Below are 13,857 nucleotides of genomic sequence, written 5' to 3' on the forward strand. Positions count from 1 at the left end.
CGCTCTCTCACCCCAGCTCCTCCCGCCCGCGCAATCTGTTTTCTTTTCCGGTCGCGCGTCACCCTCCATCATCGGGCGACCTTGAGCCCACACCCACCGTCCGCGCCCACTGCCCGCTCTCGTCCCTTTCTCCTCCCCCACACCACGCCATTCGACCCAACCTACCCGCCGAGACACCCCAGTCCGCTACCTCTCTCACCACCCGCGGGCGATTCTACCCCGCTGGTAGACGCTCAACGCACATGGTCCCATGACACGTCCTCGGCTCCGGCGGCCCACATCGCATCGACCTGACGCCTCCCGTCAACGTTCGAGCTGCCGCCGACGACGGCTACTCCCGCGGCCGCATTCTCGCCGGCATCTTCCCATCGCTCAGGATTCCCACTCCCCTATGGACCTCCGATTACGAATATCAGTCGCCAGCGCGACGACGGTACGTCTCACCCGCTCCCCTTTACGTCCTTTACTTTCTTCAGTGCACTTTCGGTTCGCCTCTTCCGCGCTCGGGTTAGATAGGTGAGCGAGAGACAGGTTGAGAAAACGACGCAAATACAATGAGAGTCTTACCTGCCTGGTACGAGTCAGGTTCACCCGACGCGTGTGAGCATCACAGCGGGGTTTCCCCGTTCGGCGGCGTACTCGCCCTCGACCCTCTCGGCCGAGGTTCAGGAGGCCCGTCCGGCCTCACTTAGAGCGATCCCGTCAATTCTATGGAATGGCACCCACCACTCATCGGCGCACGCAAGTACTATACATAGGATTTTCGCATTGCACGTCATCATCCATATCTGTCATTAGCTTCCGTCGGACGACTTCGGTCGACGCTGTCCGATTAGTCCTCGATACGACACCGAGCCGTACCCTCGGTGACGACCGGATGACATCTTGACGACGTCCGGCATCAGAACCGCTACAACTTCACCCCATCAATGATTAACCTTATCGAGTTGCAAGTCGCCCATAGCCTTTATAAAAGGCAACATCCATCACCCAAAGGCAACGACGGGGGAAACATATGGCTTGTGGAATGAAAGCCTATGATGTTTGTTATGTTTATGTACCATCTTTGCTTTTATAGTGTACATTTTGTTAAGTTCCCCAACTTGACATCAATGTGGAACATTAATTTACCATTAATTTCATAACACTATTTCATCAATGTACATACGTTGTCCATCAATGTTCATATTGTTCATCAGCCGTTATCCATTCTGTAATCCGTTATCCATTACAAGTACTATTTCATACACATCATCCGTTATCCGTTCTGACATCTTAGTTGATATAGTTACCGTTATCCTCTTAACGATATCGACATCTGATATCGTTATCACACTAACGATAATCAAAACCATTATCTGTTCAGTAATTGATAATAACATCTGTTATCAACATCCAATACTGATGTTCTCCGCATTCAAAAATTTTCTGTGTACGGATAAATGTTAGGCCCCTAACTAGGCGGCATTCCCTGCCCACAGGCCTGCGTGCTTATTGGGAGGGCGTGTCCGTTGTATATCGGCTCACGACATTAAAGGATTGAGTCATTATGGGTAGTGATGCCCAAATACCTGATCTTTCAGGCCTTTGCCACTATCGGTGGTGATTCACGGCAGACTGTGCACGTGCTCGTCCGCGCCCAAGGTGGGACGAATCAGGTACGGTCCGCGCGTGCTGGGCACGTGGGCTGAAAGGCATGTGCGCGTGCGCGCCAAGCGCCGCGCGCCAACGCCAAGCGCCAACACCAAGCGCCATGCGCGGGCACCAACGCTACCCGCCAGCGCCAAGCGCTGCGCGCGGGTGCGGACGCGCATGCGGGGTGACGTGCTGTAGTTGCAGCGCGTAGAGTTGTGCGGGGTGTCGCGCAGCGTCCGCGCAGGAAGCACGCCATTGCATGTGTGGGGTGCGGGGATGGGAGACATCCCGCCAGGAGACTAAGGCATGTGGCGCATTGAGAGCGCCGAGACGGCACAGCGAGCGCGTAGCGCTCCTGCGGGTAGTGCTGGGCGTGCAGCGCCCAGCTCGGGGGCGCCGAATGCGGCGGCGTCGCGCAAACTGCGTGCCCGCCAAGCGGCGGCCCTAAGGCGGTGTGGCAACATTACCTTAGCGCCAGGCACCTCGTCTCGTTCATTGTATCACCCATCATCTTCCCCCATGTAATTATCCCCAATGATGATGTACTCTTTATGATATGAATGCAATGACCCTATTCCCTAACGATGCCTAGCACCACCATCTCCTCTAACCCCTTCTATACGATCTTAAGTAATCTACAAAGCTTCTGTTGCAAGAGATCAAGGCTACTCAGTGTTTTTCTCCAAGCACTAAGGCCGACACACGCCATTTCCGAGCAAGAAACCTAGCTCGAGATTTGACCGTGTGACAATAAATCATTATCCGATTACGGATAATGCATATGGATATCATTAGTAACACCCAACATTGAGAGAGAGAAAATGATAAAGAAAGAGAGAGTGAGAGAGTATCAAGTTGCACACTCAAGAATGGGAGGGAAGAATGAGCGGGAGAGAGAATAGCGAGAAAGAGAGAGAGAGAGAGAAGAGAGAAGAGAGAAGATAGATAGAGAGACGGAGAGAGAGAAGAGTGACATAGAGAAAGAGGACGGGAGAGACGAGCGACAGGGAGTGAGAAAGGGAGACGAGCGCGAGAGAGATAGAAGAGCGATAGTGAGAGAGAGGAACGAGAGAGAGAAGAGCGTAAGATAGAGGAACGAGAGAGAGTGCGAGAGAGAAAGAGGGAAGAGAGAGAAGAGCGCGAGCGAGAAAGAGGGACAGAGAGGAACGCGAGAGAGAGAGAAGAGCACAAGAGATAAAGAGGAAGAGATAGGAGGGAGAGAGAGAAAGAGAAAAGCAAGAGAGAGGAAGAGAGAGAGAGAGAGAGAGAGAGTCTCACCTGCATTTGAAAGCCTTAAAAATGCACAATTACTTTTGTGCGGCACGAAGTACTGTAGAAGTTCGATGTGTGGTCCAAAAAATCAAACCGGACCGCACATTGCACTACTTTCAGACAGGTCCCACGAGAAGACCATCGTTAATTACATGGGAGATCTTGAATTAGTAAATGCATCAAAATTTGTCAACTTTTTAGACATCAAATGTTGTAAAGTATAATTTCAAGAGAAACAAATATACAAAACTCAATCAGTTATCCCAAACACAAGGACGAAATTTTAGTTAGAAGAAAAGGTAACCCTATAGAGCACAGGAACATATGCATAACTGATGTACTGTTATAACATCGCTGGCTTTCGAGACAAGATTTATGAACCTTTGGCTACAAATGGTGAATTCTTACGTGTTCATCACCCAACATCCATATGTTGCATCACCTTCTGTTTTACTTAGAATGTATAGGCCTGATTCCATCGTTCATCCTAATCCAAGAGTGAACTCTCTATGATATTCATATCTTCCCTTTTTTAAAAGCTGTTCTTGAATATAAGATTAAGATTCTCTCAATGTTCCTTCCCTGTCGTAAAATTGGGAAATACAAAATTGGTATGATGGGATTTATCATGCACGGAGATCAGCTTGAATTCTATAAAACTTGAGGGTTCCTCTCCTATGTTTCCATTTAGGAAAAGAGAATAACTAAGACAATCAAAAGGCATAGAAAATGTGGAAAGAGTGTAGCAAAAAATTATTGCTCCGTAACGAGGGTTGGATCTCCCTGGATGCTGTGGACTTCATTTATCAAAAAATGATATAAATACAAATGGAGATCATAAGAAAAAATAATATTTTAATGTGCATGTGAGATAAATTGATGCGGAAAAAATCACAAAATAAATTCTTAAGAACATAATATACATTCTTATTATATTTGTGTTTTTTTGCAGGCATCCAAAATGATAACTAGCTTCAATGATAGTGGAAATTTGGGCTTGGTGAACCATATTTTTTTCTCATTAAAAACTGTCAACAGAAACCAGCTTGATGAAATTGACCCTAAAATTATAAATATGTTCAAAATACAAGGATAATGAGTTTCCAAAAATTTTGTTCCTCAATGAGAGCATACTATTCAGTAAAACTTCTAAGCTAAATAAAAAAATTCAATCTTTACTTTCATTTATGAACCAACTTAGTAAAAAGGTGAAAATTTCAAGCATAAATGTCATGCAACTTTGTTATTAATATTGTTAAATATACTGTTATCCTGGGATTTTATATGAGGATTCATCAAATTAAGGTTACTGCAAGAAATATTAATTGGCTATTAAAGTATACTTTTGTTTCAGTTTGTGACGCATGCTGCATTTATAAAATTAACGTTTTCATATGCAATAAAAAAATGTATGAAAAGTAAAATAGTTATCTTATAAAATTCTCCTCATACTTTTATAAAAAGTTTCCTACAATTATTTTTACAAATTCTCCTAAAATTACTTTTGTAAAAGAAAAATTGTAAAAAATTCCCCTAATGAGAAAAAATACTCTATATTTCTACGTATCTTACATTTTATTTTCCAAATAATCTGCATGTCTGGGTGACTCCATTGGAAAACCAATGCAAAAAAGCAGCTTAGAAAACTTTTTTCTTTAGTATAAAATGGTCATAGAATCTATTATAAAGTGAGAGAGTATGGATACATGAAAAGTCAGATACACACAATCATTATCATGACTCATTTATAGACTACTTTAGTAACTTCTCATGTATTTGAAAATATTCATTTTGAAAATTACTCCAGAGTCACACCCATTCTAAACACCTTACAACATTTATCCTTGGTGATGGGATTTTGTTCAACTATACACTTTCATTGCTAACATGTGAAACATCTTAATGCCATCCCAAATATCAAAATCAAAATCCTTTCTCCAAGACTTCTCTAGACATCATACTTTCACAAATCATACAAGAAGTCAGGTCCAATTATCATGAACAAGTCCAATCTATTTCCATAAGATCACTCATAAACAGTTTTTGAGCATCAGGTCACACCTCCAAGTATAGTGCAGGGATGCGACGGGACGGTTTTTTCGCCGGAGGACGAAAAAATAGTCTCGTCTGCGAGGTTGGACCAAAATTGGGATGGAAATTCGTCCCAAGACCTCTGAACGGGACGGTTTTCATCCACTTGAACGAAAAAACTACCCCCTCCCAAGATCTCGGACGAAAAAACCCTCATGTCCGCGTCCCTGTGCTGATCCCGGATGTCGGACGGGACAATCTTGAACTATCTAGTGCAGGACGTGGACAGGATGGTTTTTTCGTCCCAGGACGAAAAATCGTCCCGTCCACGAGGTTGGACAACAACCAGGAAGGAAATTAGTTCCGAGACCTCTGGACGGGACGGCTTTTGTCCGGACGGTACAAAAATTGTCCCGTTCAGAGGTCTCGGACGAAAAAACTGTCCCGTCCACATCCCTGCACTGATTCTGGACGTCAGCCCGATGATCTTCGTCTCGTCCCGTCGTCCATCGTCCACATCCCGGACGATCCGGAGCTAACATCCAAGCAGAGAAGGTAAGTGCTATGAATGGATATTTAAACTCCGAAGGGTAAGCTTCTAGTCCGCGGGAAAGAAATTTTACCAGTCGTGCTCGAAGCAGGAAGAGGAGGCGCTGAGGACCGGTGGAATCAAGGAAGTCCCGAGCTGTTTAATATTGTTCTTGCCAGCAACTTCACAATCCTGACGGGTTAGTCGCACCAACCCTAGCCTGGTCCCGACCCCAATCGTCCGGATTAGGTTGGCAGTCGTCAAGGCGATCGGAGCGTTCGAGATCCAGATCGGTAGATGTTCTTGAGTTTTGATCGATCTAGGTCAGAGGATTCCTCGCCTTCTTGCAAGTAGATCGATGCCGGCGGAGATGGAAGAGCAGATCAAGGCCAAATCTCCGCTGCCGAGGGCGGCGAGTCGCTCGGGCAAGAAGATGAACTCGCCGTTGCTCGAGGAATCCGCCTTGGACAATCCAGATCTAGGCCCGTTCCTGCTGAAGCTCGCCAGGGACACGCTCGCGTCGGGGGAGAGCGCCGGCAAGGCGCTGGATTACGCGATCCGAGCGGCTAAGTCCTTCGAGCGGTGCTCGCAGGGGAGTCTGGATCTGGTCATGAGCTTGCACGTCGCCGCGGCGATCTACTGTAGCTTGGGGAGGTACGAGGAGGCGGTGCCTGTTCTTGAGCGGGCTTTGAAGGTTCCGGACTTGGACAGGGGGCAAGATCATGCCCTAGCCGCGTTCTCTGGCTTCATGCAGCTCGGGGATACGTATTCCATGCTGGGGCGAATCGACCAGGCCATCTCTTGCTACACTCAAGGGCTCAATGTTCAGATTCAGGCTCTCGGCGACTCCGATCCCAGGGTCCTCGAAACTTTCAGGTTCGTCGTTCCGAAACTTTACCGTTTTTATTCAATTCAATCTCGAATCTCAAGAACCGGATCCAACTCGGATGGGGAAATCGCGATACGGAATCCTGCTTTGTTTGCTGTCAAATCACGAAAATCCTAACAACGCACGGGAGAATCCTGTCATGTTTGCAGTCAAATCACGAGTATCAGACTCGATCAAACCATCATCAAATCACGAGTATCAGACTCGATCAAACCATCATGAACATGATTAATCTCGGAGGCATGACCTGTTTGAATCCATCTAGACTGCAGATTCATTCGCGAAAAAATGCAGTCAAATCACCAAACAAGAACTAGATCAATCTCGAATGATCGCCCATACCCTGCTTGAAACATCCGAATTGCTGATTTTCTCGCGAATTTCGTAGTCGAATCACGAGACAATGAACGGGATGAATCTCGGATGAATCACCTGTTTGAATCCATCTAGACTGCAGATTCATTCGCAAAAAAATTGCAGTCAATTCACCAAACAAGAACAAGATCAATCTCGGATGATCGCTCATCCCCTGCTTGAAACATCCGAATTGCTGATTTTCTCGCGAATTTTGCAGTCAAATCACGAAACAATGAACGGGATGAATCTCCTGTTTGAATCCATCTAGGCTGCTGATTCATTCGCAAAAAAATTGAAGTCAATCTCGGATTACTGATCCATCACCTGCTTGAAATATCCGAATTACAGTTTTTCTCACGAATTTTGCAGTCAAATCACGAAATAAGGAACGGGATCAATCTCGGATGAATCACCCGTTTCAATCATATAGATGGCAGATTTATTTGCAAATTTTTACACTCAACTAACCAAACAAGAACATGATCAGTCTCCGATGAATCGCAATTCCACTACTTGAAACTTCCGAATCGCTGATTTTCAATCGATTTTGGCAATCAAATCACGAAACAAGAACACGAGATCAACCTCGATTTTCGTTTAGATCGGTGATATGATCCGAAAAATTCTGATTTCTAGGGCAAATTCTGCAGGTACCTGGCGGAGGCGCACATCCAAGCGCTGGAATTCGACGAGGCGGAGAGGCTCTGCCAGAAGGCGCTGGAGATCCACCGCGGGCAGAAATCGCTCGGAATGCTAGAAGAAGCCGCAGACCGCCGTCTAATGGCACTCATATCCGAAGCCAAAGGGGACTTGGACGCCGCTCTGGAGCACCTCGTCCTCGCCTCCATGATCATGATCGACTCCAAGCAAGACAACGACGTGGCCGCCATCGACCTCAACATCGGCAACGTCTACCTCTCCATGGGCCGCTTCGACGAGGCCGTCTTCGCCTACCAGAAATCCCTCACCGTCTTCAAATCCACCAAAGGGGACAACCACTCCCTCGTCGCCTCCGTCTTCGCCCGCCTCGCTGATCTCTACTGCAAGACAGGCAAGCTCAGAGAGGCCAAGTCCTACTGCGAGAACGCGCTGAAGATCTACTCCAAGCCGGCCCCGGGCACGGTCGGAGAGGAGATAGCCGCTGGGCTGACGGAAGTCTCCGCTATTTATGAGGCGATCGGGGAGCCCGAGGAAGCTCTGAAGCTTCTGCAGAAGGCTTTGGGCTTGCTGGAGGAGTCGCCCGGCCAGTGGAGCTCCATAGCCGGGATTGAGGCTCAGATGGGGGTCATGTTCTTTGAAATGGGCCGGTTCGGCGAGGCCAGGTCTTGCCTGCTGAGCGCTGTCTCCAAGCTGAGGGCCGGCGGCGAGCGGCGGTCGGCGTTCTTCGGAGTTTTGCTGAACCAGGCGGGGTTGGCCTGCATGCACCTTTACAAGGTCGATGAAGCCGCCGAGCTCTTTGAGGAATCCAAGAGCGTTTTGGAGAATGACTGCGGTCAATTCCACCAGGACACTCTCGGCGTCTACAGCAATCTCGCGGCCGCTTACGACGCCATGGGAAGGTAATCTAATCTCCCTTCTCGATTGAACTGAGGTTTACCGATCTTCAGAAGGAATTGTTCGTAGCATGAATCGGGAACTACCTCCGTCGTTCTTCTTGAGGGATGAACTAGGGTTACCGATCTTCAGAAGTAATTGTTTGGAGCATGGATCGGGAACTACTTCCGTCGTTCTTCTTGCGGGATGAACAAGGGTTACTGATCTTCAGAAGTAATTGTTTGGAGCATGAATGGGGAACTACTTCCGTCGTTCTTCTTGCGGGATGAACTAGGGTTTACTGACCTGAGATTTGGAATTTTTGTGGCGTGAATCGGGAAATTTCGGCATTGTTCTTGCAGGGTTGACGACGCGATCAAGATCCTGGAACAGGTCTTGAAATTGCGGGAGGAGAAGCTCGGGACAGCGGATCCGGACGCGGAGGACGAGAAGAATCGGCTGGCGGAGCTGTTGAAGGAGGCGGGGAGGAGCAGGAGCAGAACCGCCAAGTCTCTGGAGAATCTCATCGACGGAAACTCCAGGAAATTGAAGAAGGAAGGAACGAGAAGATGGTCCGGCTTGGGCTTCAGAATTTAATCCCTCTCTCTCGACTCTCAAGTCGTTCAACGCTCCTACAAATAAAAATCCCCTGATTATTTCAAATCTTCTTATTGGGCTGACAGCAGCCCGGCCCAATGAGAAAAATCCTCCGTGGACGGATCTCCACCGTCGGATCGGCGGGCCTTTAATCCAGCGTCGTATAAAGAACCCGTCCCCCGTAGAGGCAATCTGGATTCGTCGCCTTCCTTCGCGATTGAAACTCGCCGCCGCCGGGACTAGTTTGAAGCTCCGCCGCCGCTGCTAGGGTGGCGCTAATCCCCTCCGCCGATCTCCCGAGAACAAGAACTGCGGATCTTTCGATCGATCGAGAGTGGAAGAGCAAGGACTTTTGATGAACGGTGAAACCCTAGAAATTGCTCGTAATCGCGCAATGCGGGACGGCGATGGAGTGTAGGAGCTGCGAGATCTGTGGAGAGGGAAGGGGAAGAAGTGTAGAATGCCAGCGGACGAAGAACAGGAAGACGGAGGAGGAGTGAAAGTCTGAGCGTTCGAGGTCGGGAATCGCGAGTTGACTGGAGCCGTCATAAATGGTTTGGTAATGGAGAGGTCCCGATCGAAGCGGGGGTACTACTACGACCAGGAATCGGACTCTCAGGCATCGCCGCCGCCGAGGACCAAGGCTCGGTATCACCACCGCCGCGGCGGAGACCGCCGGCCGCCGCCGCCGCCGCCGCCTTCTTCTTCTTCCTCGGGCTCCAAATTCCACGACGGATCGCCTTCTTCGCCGTCTGTGACCACGAGCTTTCGCATACTCTGCCCGGACGAGAGGGCCGGGAGCGTGATCGGAAAGGGGGGCTGTTTCTTGAAGAACTTCAGGCAAGAGACTGGCGCTTGGATCACTGTCCATGAGTTGGCTCCTGGCGATGAGGAGCTGATCATCGAAACTTCTGATAATCGGCGGAGGGAGCCTGATGGCCGGCCGCCTCAGTACTCCCCTGCTCAAGAGGCGCTGATTCTTGTTCATGAGAGGATCCTCGACGCCGGGTTTGAGTTGGATGGCGATCTTGATGAAGATGATTACAGCGGATGGGGCGGCGGTGATCGAGATCGAGGACGAGTGATCACCAGGCTGGTTGTGCCCAGAGGCCATGTTGGTTGCTTGATGGGAAAGGGTGGTAAGATTATTGAGCAAATGAGAGTCGAGACGAAGACCCACATTCGAATTTTACCGCGAGATCATCATACTCCCCGCTGTGTTTCCGCGTCCGAGGAAGTAGTTCAGGTAGCGATGATGATCTCTTTGCGCTGTTGCTGCGGCTAATTCAACAATTTTTTGCGGGATTAATCACCGGTAAAACAATTCATTAAGTGGGTTTTTTCCGCAGGTTGTGGGGGATTGTAATGCCGTGAAGAAGGCCGTCTCCATCATTTCATCTCGTTTGAAGGAAAGCTTTCATCGGGAGCGCGGTCCTTACCGCGGCCGGCCTTATTCTCCTGAACGATATCTTCCCGCTGAAGACGAGTTTGCTCATAATTTGCTGCAAAGACCAGATGAAACTGACGCAGGCCATCGGTCTGCAAGATCAAGAGAGAGCTCTTATCCTTCCCGTTCGCCTGTCTATCCGCCTGAATTCGACAGCGTTTCAAACTCCAATCGCCCTCAACAATCCACATACGAGGACATCGTTTTCCAAGTTCTCTGCCCAAATGATAAAGTTGAAAGTATGATGGGCGAGTCGTGTGGAATTCTGGAAATGCTGCGTGATGAGGTCGGAGTTGATGTCAGTGTCTCTGATTCTGTGCCTGGTTCGGACGAAAGAGTCATCGTTATTACTTCTGATGAGGTGTGTTTCATGGTTACCTGGAAATTCCTAACCGTGCTTGTTAAGATTGTATTTGTCTTTTTAATATGTTTCTTTTGATTCAGGGACCCAACGACGAGCTTTTTCCTGCCCAGGAAGCGCTTTTACACATTCAAAATCAAATGGTTGATCTTGATCCTGACAAGGGCAAGACAGTGACAACGAGACTTCTCGTTCCAGCTAGTTCAGCTGGATCTTTGACGGAATTGAGAAGATTAGGTAATGCCAACATTCAGGTGTTACCTAGGGAGGAATTTCCTTCCTGTGCGTCTGGTGCATTCGAGCTTTTGCAGGTTTGTGAGAATTTGGTTAACTAATTGCAAGAAAATGTACTTCGAGTGTGCAAAATGTTGAAAATTCGAGGGTGAATTATTGCTGTATTCAGATCGTTGGTGAGATTAGAGCAGCTCGCGAGGCGCTTCTACAGATTACATCGTGGCTAAGGAGTTTTGTATTCCGTGATGTCCCCACTCTGAGGGAGTCTTCAACTTTAAGCCAACCTGGACCCGATTCTGGCTCACCCAAGTCTGAAGTAAATAGAGGAGTTGAACAGTCATCTGGAACAAGTCAAGGCATGAAGATCGATGCCATTGAACGAAAACCAGAGGTGACATTTAATTTCCGTCGCAACGATGAACCCAAAACTGTTTTCAGTATAAAAATGGCAGGAGTTGTGTTCTTACATTCTGGAATTGTGATTTACAAACCTGAAATTGTTTTCTTACATTCTTGTTGCCATGTTTTTTGTGATCTCTTGTTTTTTCTGCTAATTTCTGGGCCCAATATTTAGTTGAGGCCTCTAAAGGCGCCTGTTCCATGTGCTTCGCTTTTGTTTTCTGTTTTAAGGGAGAACCCATCTTAATTTGAATTTTCTGTCCGACTTGAGCCTAAGTGGAGCTCCTTTCCATTTAATATATGTTGCTCTCATAAAGACTGATTTACCGTGGAACTTATATTCTTTAATCTTCCTAATTGTTCAGCCCTTTGCTTTGCCCGTCTGTCGTCTTGTGCCATTTGGTGATGGCGCTCGGATGTTCCCTGGGGGGTTATAGATGCATCATAAGTGTTTGACTTGTCAGTAATCTCTTCCCTTGAAATGAGCACCTAGGCAAAACAGAAGTACAAAGAAACTGCCAATTGGAAATTTATTTACGTTCATTTTATCCCAGAACATTTTTCATCCTGTCGTTGATTTTATCATCTTCATGACGATGGATACTCTACTCTACCCTGTGCTGATATATGATTCATTGTGGTCTGTGATTTGCAGTTAATTGTGACGTGGACCCTATTCACATCCGTTCTAATTCTGAATGGCTAATATGTGTAGCGATTATGTTGAATTTAGCTCTAGTACCCTTGTCTCCTCCTCTAAGTCGTTGATATGGGAGCTATTGCCGCTTCTTTTCCTTTTGAAATTTTAGATAATATCCCAGGTTTCAGTAACAGAGAAAGTAGTGAAAAAGGTTGAGCAACGAATTCTTTGTTTCTTCTAGTAGAGAAGATGGCAAAGATAAACTTGGCTTTCCCTTCAATAACTTTGTTCATCATCGTCTGGGTTGGAAAAGCAGGAACCAGCGGCATGTCAAAACGGATCACTAGATCGGCCACCGGAAGGCCAAGTTCAAGAAGACCAGCAACAGACAACTGGGCTGCCCAGGTGAATGAATAACGCCCCTTTGCTCCCCATTGTTTAATTAAACAACAGTTTATTCAAATTTATCGGAGAATAAGATACAGAAATATATTAATGCTTCCTTCATCAGACCTTCTGCTCCGTCGCCCAGCCAGAAGACCCTCGAAGTCTCCATACCAGAGCAGGCAGTCCCCAGCCTGATAATGAGATCAGGGCACAAGCTAGCGCAGATTGGGGAGGTCTCTGTTCTTCTCAACCTGTTTAATCCATCTTTAACTTCTACTCAACCGATTATTTTTCGGCAGATGTCGGGGGCAAAACTCAGTCTAATCGACGCAAGAGCAGATCAGCCGGGGAGGGTAGTTCAGATTTCAGGGTCGCCGGAGCAGGCGGAGAGAGCTCAGAGCCTACTCCAAGGCTTCATCTTGAGCAGTAAGTTCTATCCCGTTCATACTTAATATCTTCAAATTTCTTTCTCTGATGTCTCTCGCTTTCTTTTTTCTTCTCCAAGGCTTTATCTTGAGGAGTAAGTTCTATCCCGTTCATACTTGACATCTTCTAATTTCTTTTTCTAATCTATCCCGCTTTCATTTTTCTTCTCCAAGGCTTCATCTTGAGCAGTAAGTTCTATCCTGTTAATACTTGACATCTTCTAATTTCTTTTTCTGATCTCTCTCGCTATCTTTTTTCTTCTCCAACGCTTCATCTTGAGCAATAAGTTCTGTCTAGATGTGGCCGTTCGCTTTTTTTGTGCGAATTTTTTATTCTGTCCAGTTTTTCAAACAGAACAAAAATAAAATCGAACAGAACATCGCATAGACTCGTGTACGGTTCTTTTGTTGCTTTGTGCAAATTTTGTCCTAATTTTGTTCGAATGTGCGAATTTTGTTCCTTTTTAAAAATAAAAAGGAACAAAACAAATAACAAAGCCCTGTGCGATTCTTTTGTGCGAATTTTTTGTTCATTTTAAACAAACAGAACATAACAACCATGTCTAATTCTATCCTGTTCATACTTTACATCATCAATTTTCTCTCTCTGATATATCCGGCCATCTTTTTTCGTCTGCAGCGCTGTGACCAGGCAGGAGAGGAGAATCTCTGTTTCCGTGTAAAGAACTCTCAGCCGGCCAATATATACAGAGGGAAAAGAAATTGGGTGCAAATATTTCCGTTGGTTTTTGGGAAATTGGGGAGGTAGGCGGGAAGCGGAATTGTCGTGGGGAGAGAAGGGCAGGCCACGCGGCGGCGCCGCCCGGCGGCGCGCCGACCAAGGCTAAGGCTGAAACTTGGAAAAAGGCATTAAATATGGAGGATAAGGAGAAGTAGCCCAGGTTGTGGGGGGCGGTGGGCTAGTCTTTGAGCCTGTGTTGAAGGCCGTGCCCGCCTCTCTCCATGTGTTCTAACTACCCTTTTCCCCCCACCTCCAACTGGTCTTTTATTCATTATAACTCTCTCGATATTCCCCAAAAAAGCTGACCCAGATGATGATTCTGATTCAGATTGATGCGTCTTCGTGGGGGTTTGGAGAGAGCTATGCCTAGAGAGAGAGA

The 13,857-nt window shown here is 47.1% G+C and overlaps 2 protein-coding genes and 1 long non-coding RNA gene across 3 annotated transcripts; 2 read left to right on the forward strand and 1 right to left on the reverse strand.

Moving 5' to 3' along the window:
- Positions 1 to 4,822: 4,822 nt before the first annotated feature.
- On the reverse strand, positions 4,823 to 7,367 carry LOC144703201 (uncharacterized). The gene is made up of 3 exons (XR_013581495.1): positions 6,604 to 7,367; positions 5,562 to 6,490; positions 4,823 to 5,473 (listed from the first exon to the last, which is right to left on the reverse strand). It is a non-coding gene; the product is annotated as an uncharacterized LOC144703201 (long non-coding RNA).
- KLCR1 (Tetratricopeptide repeat (TPR)-like superfamily protein) lies at positions 5,826 to 8,909 on the forward strand. The gene is made up of 3 exons (XM_078575312.1): positions 5,826 to 6,343; positions 7,364 to 8,272; positions 8,609 to 8,909. The coding sequence occupies exons 1-3, from the start codon at positions 5,826 to 5,828 to the stop codon at positions 8,841 to 8,843; spliced, it is 1,662 nt and encodes a 553-aa protein (XP_078431438.1). The 3' UTR covers positions 8,844 to 8,909.
- A 134-nt stretch (positions 8,910 to 9,043) lies between these two features.
- RCF3 (RNA-binding KH domain-containing protein) lies at positions 9,044 to 13,805 on the forward strand. The gene is made up of 8 exons (XM_078575313.1): positions 9,044 to 10,089; positions 10,193 to 10,651; positions 10,735 to 10,962; positions 11,055 to 11,276; positions 12,241 to 12,329; positions 12,436 to 12,544; positions 12,611 to 12,737; positions 13,377 to 13,805. Exons 1-8 carry the CDS (start codon positions 9,406 to 9,408, stop codon positions 13,382 to 13,384), a joined length of 1,926 nt encoding a protein of 641 aa, XP_078431439.1. The 5' UTR covers positions 9,044 to 9,405; the 3' UTR covers positions 13,385 to 13,805.
- Positions 13,806 to 13,857: the final 52 nt, after the last annotated feature.

Source organism: Wolffia australiana, chromosome 5 (genome assembly GCF_029677425.1).
Source record: "Wolffia australiana isolate 7733 chromosome 5, ASM2967742v1".
NCBI lineage: Eukaryota > Viridiplantae > Streptophyta > Magnoliopsida > Alismatales > Araceae > Wolffia > Wolffia australiana.

Coding starts and splice junctions, on each gene's coding strand:
- KLCR1 (XM_078575312.1), top strand. CDS start 5,826: ATGCCGGCGGAGATGGAAGAGCAGATCAAGGCCAAATCTCCGCTGCCG. Junction 6,344..7,363: donor AGGGTCCTCGAAACTTTCAG/GTTCGTCGTTCC, acceptor CAAATTCTGCAG/GTACCTGGCGGAGGCGCACA. Junction 8,273..8,608: donor GCTTACGACGCCATGGGAAG/GTAATCTAATCT, acceptor TTGTTCTTGCAG/GGTTGACGACGCGATCAAGA.
- RCF3 (XM_078575313.1), top strand. CDS start 9,406: ATGGAGAGGTCCCGATCGAAGCGGGGGTACTACTACGACCAGGAATCG. Junction 12,330..12,435: donor CAGACAACTGGGCTGCCCAG/GTGAATGAATAA, acceptor TTCCTTCATCAG/ACCTTCTGCTCCGTCGCCCA. Junction 12,545..12,610: donor AGCTAGCGCAGATTGGGGAG/GTCTCTGTTCTT, acceptor ATTTTTCGGCAG/ATGTCGGGGGCAAAACTCAG.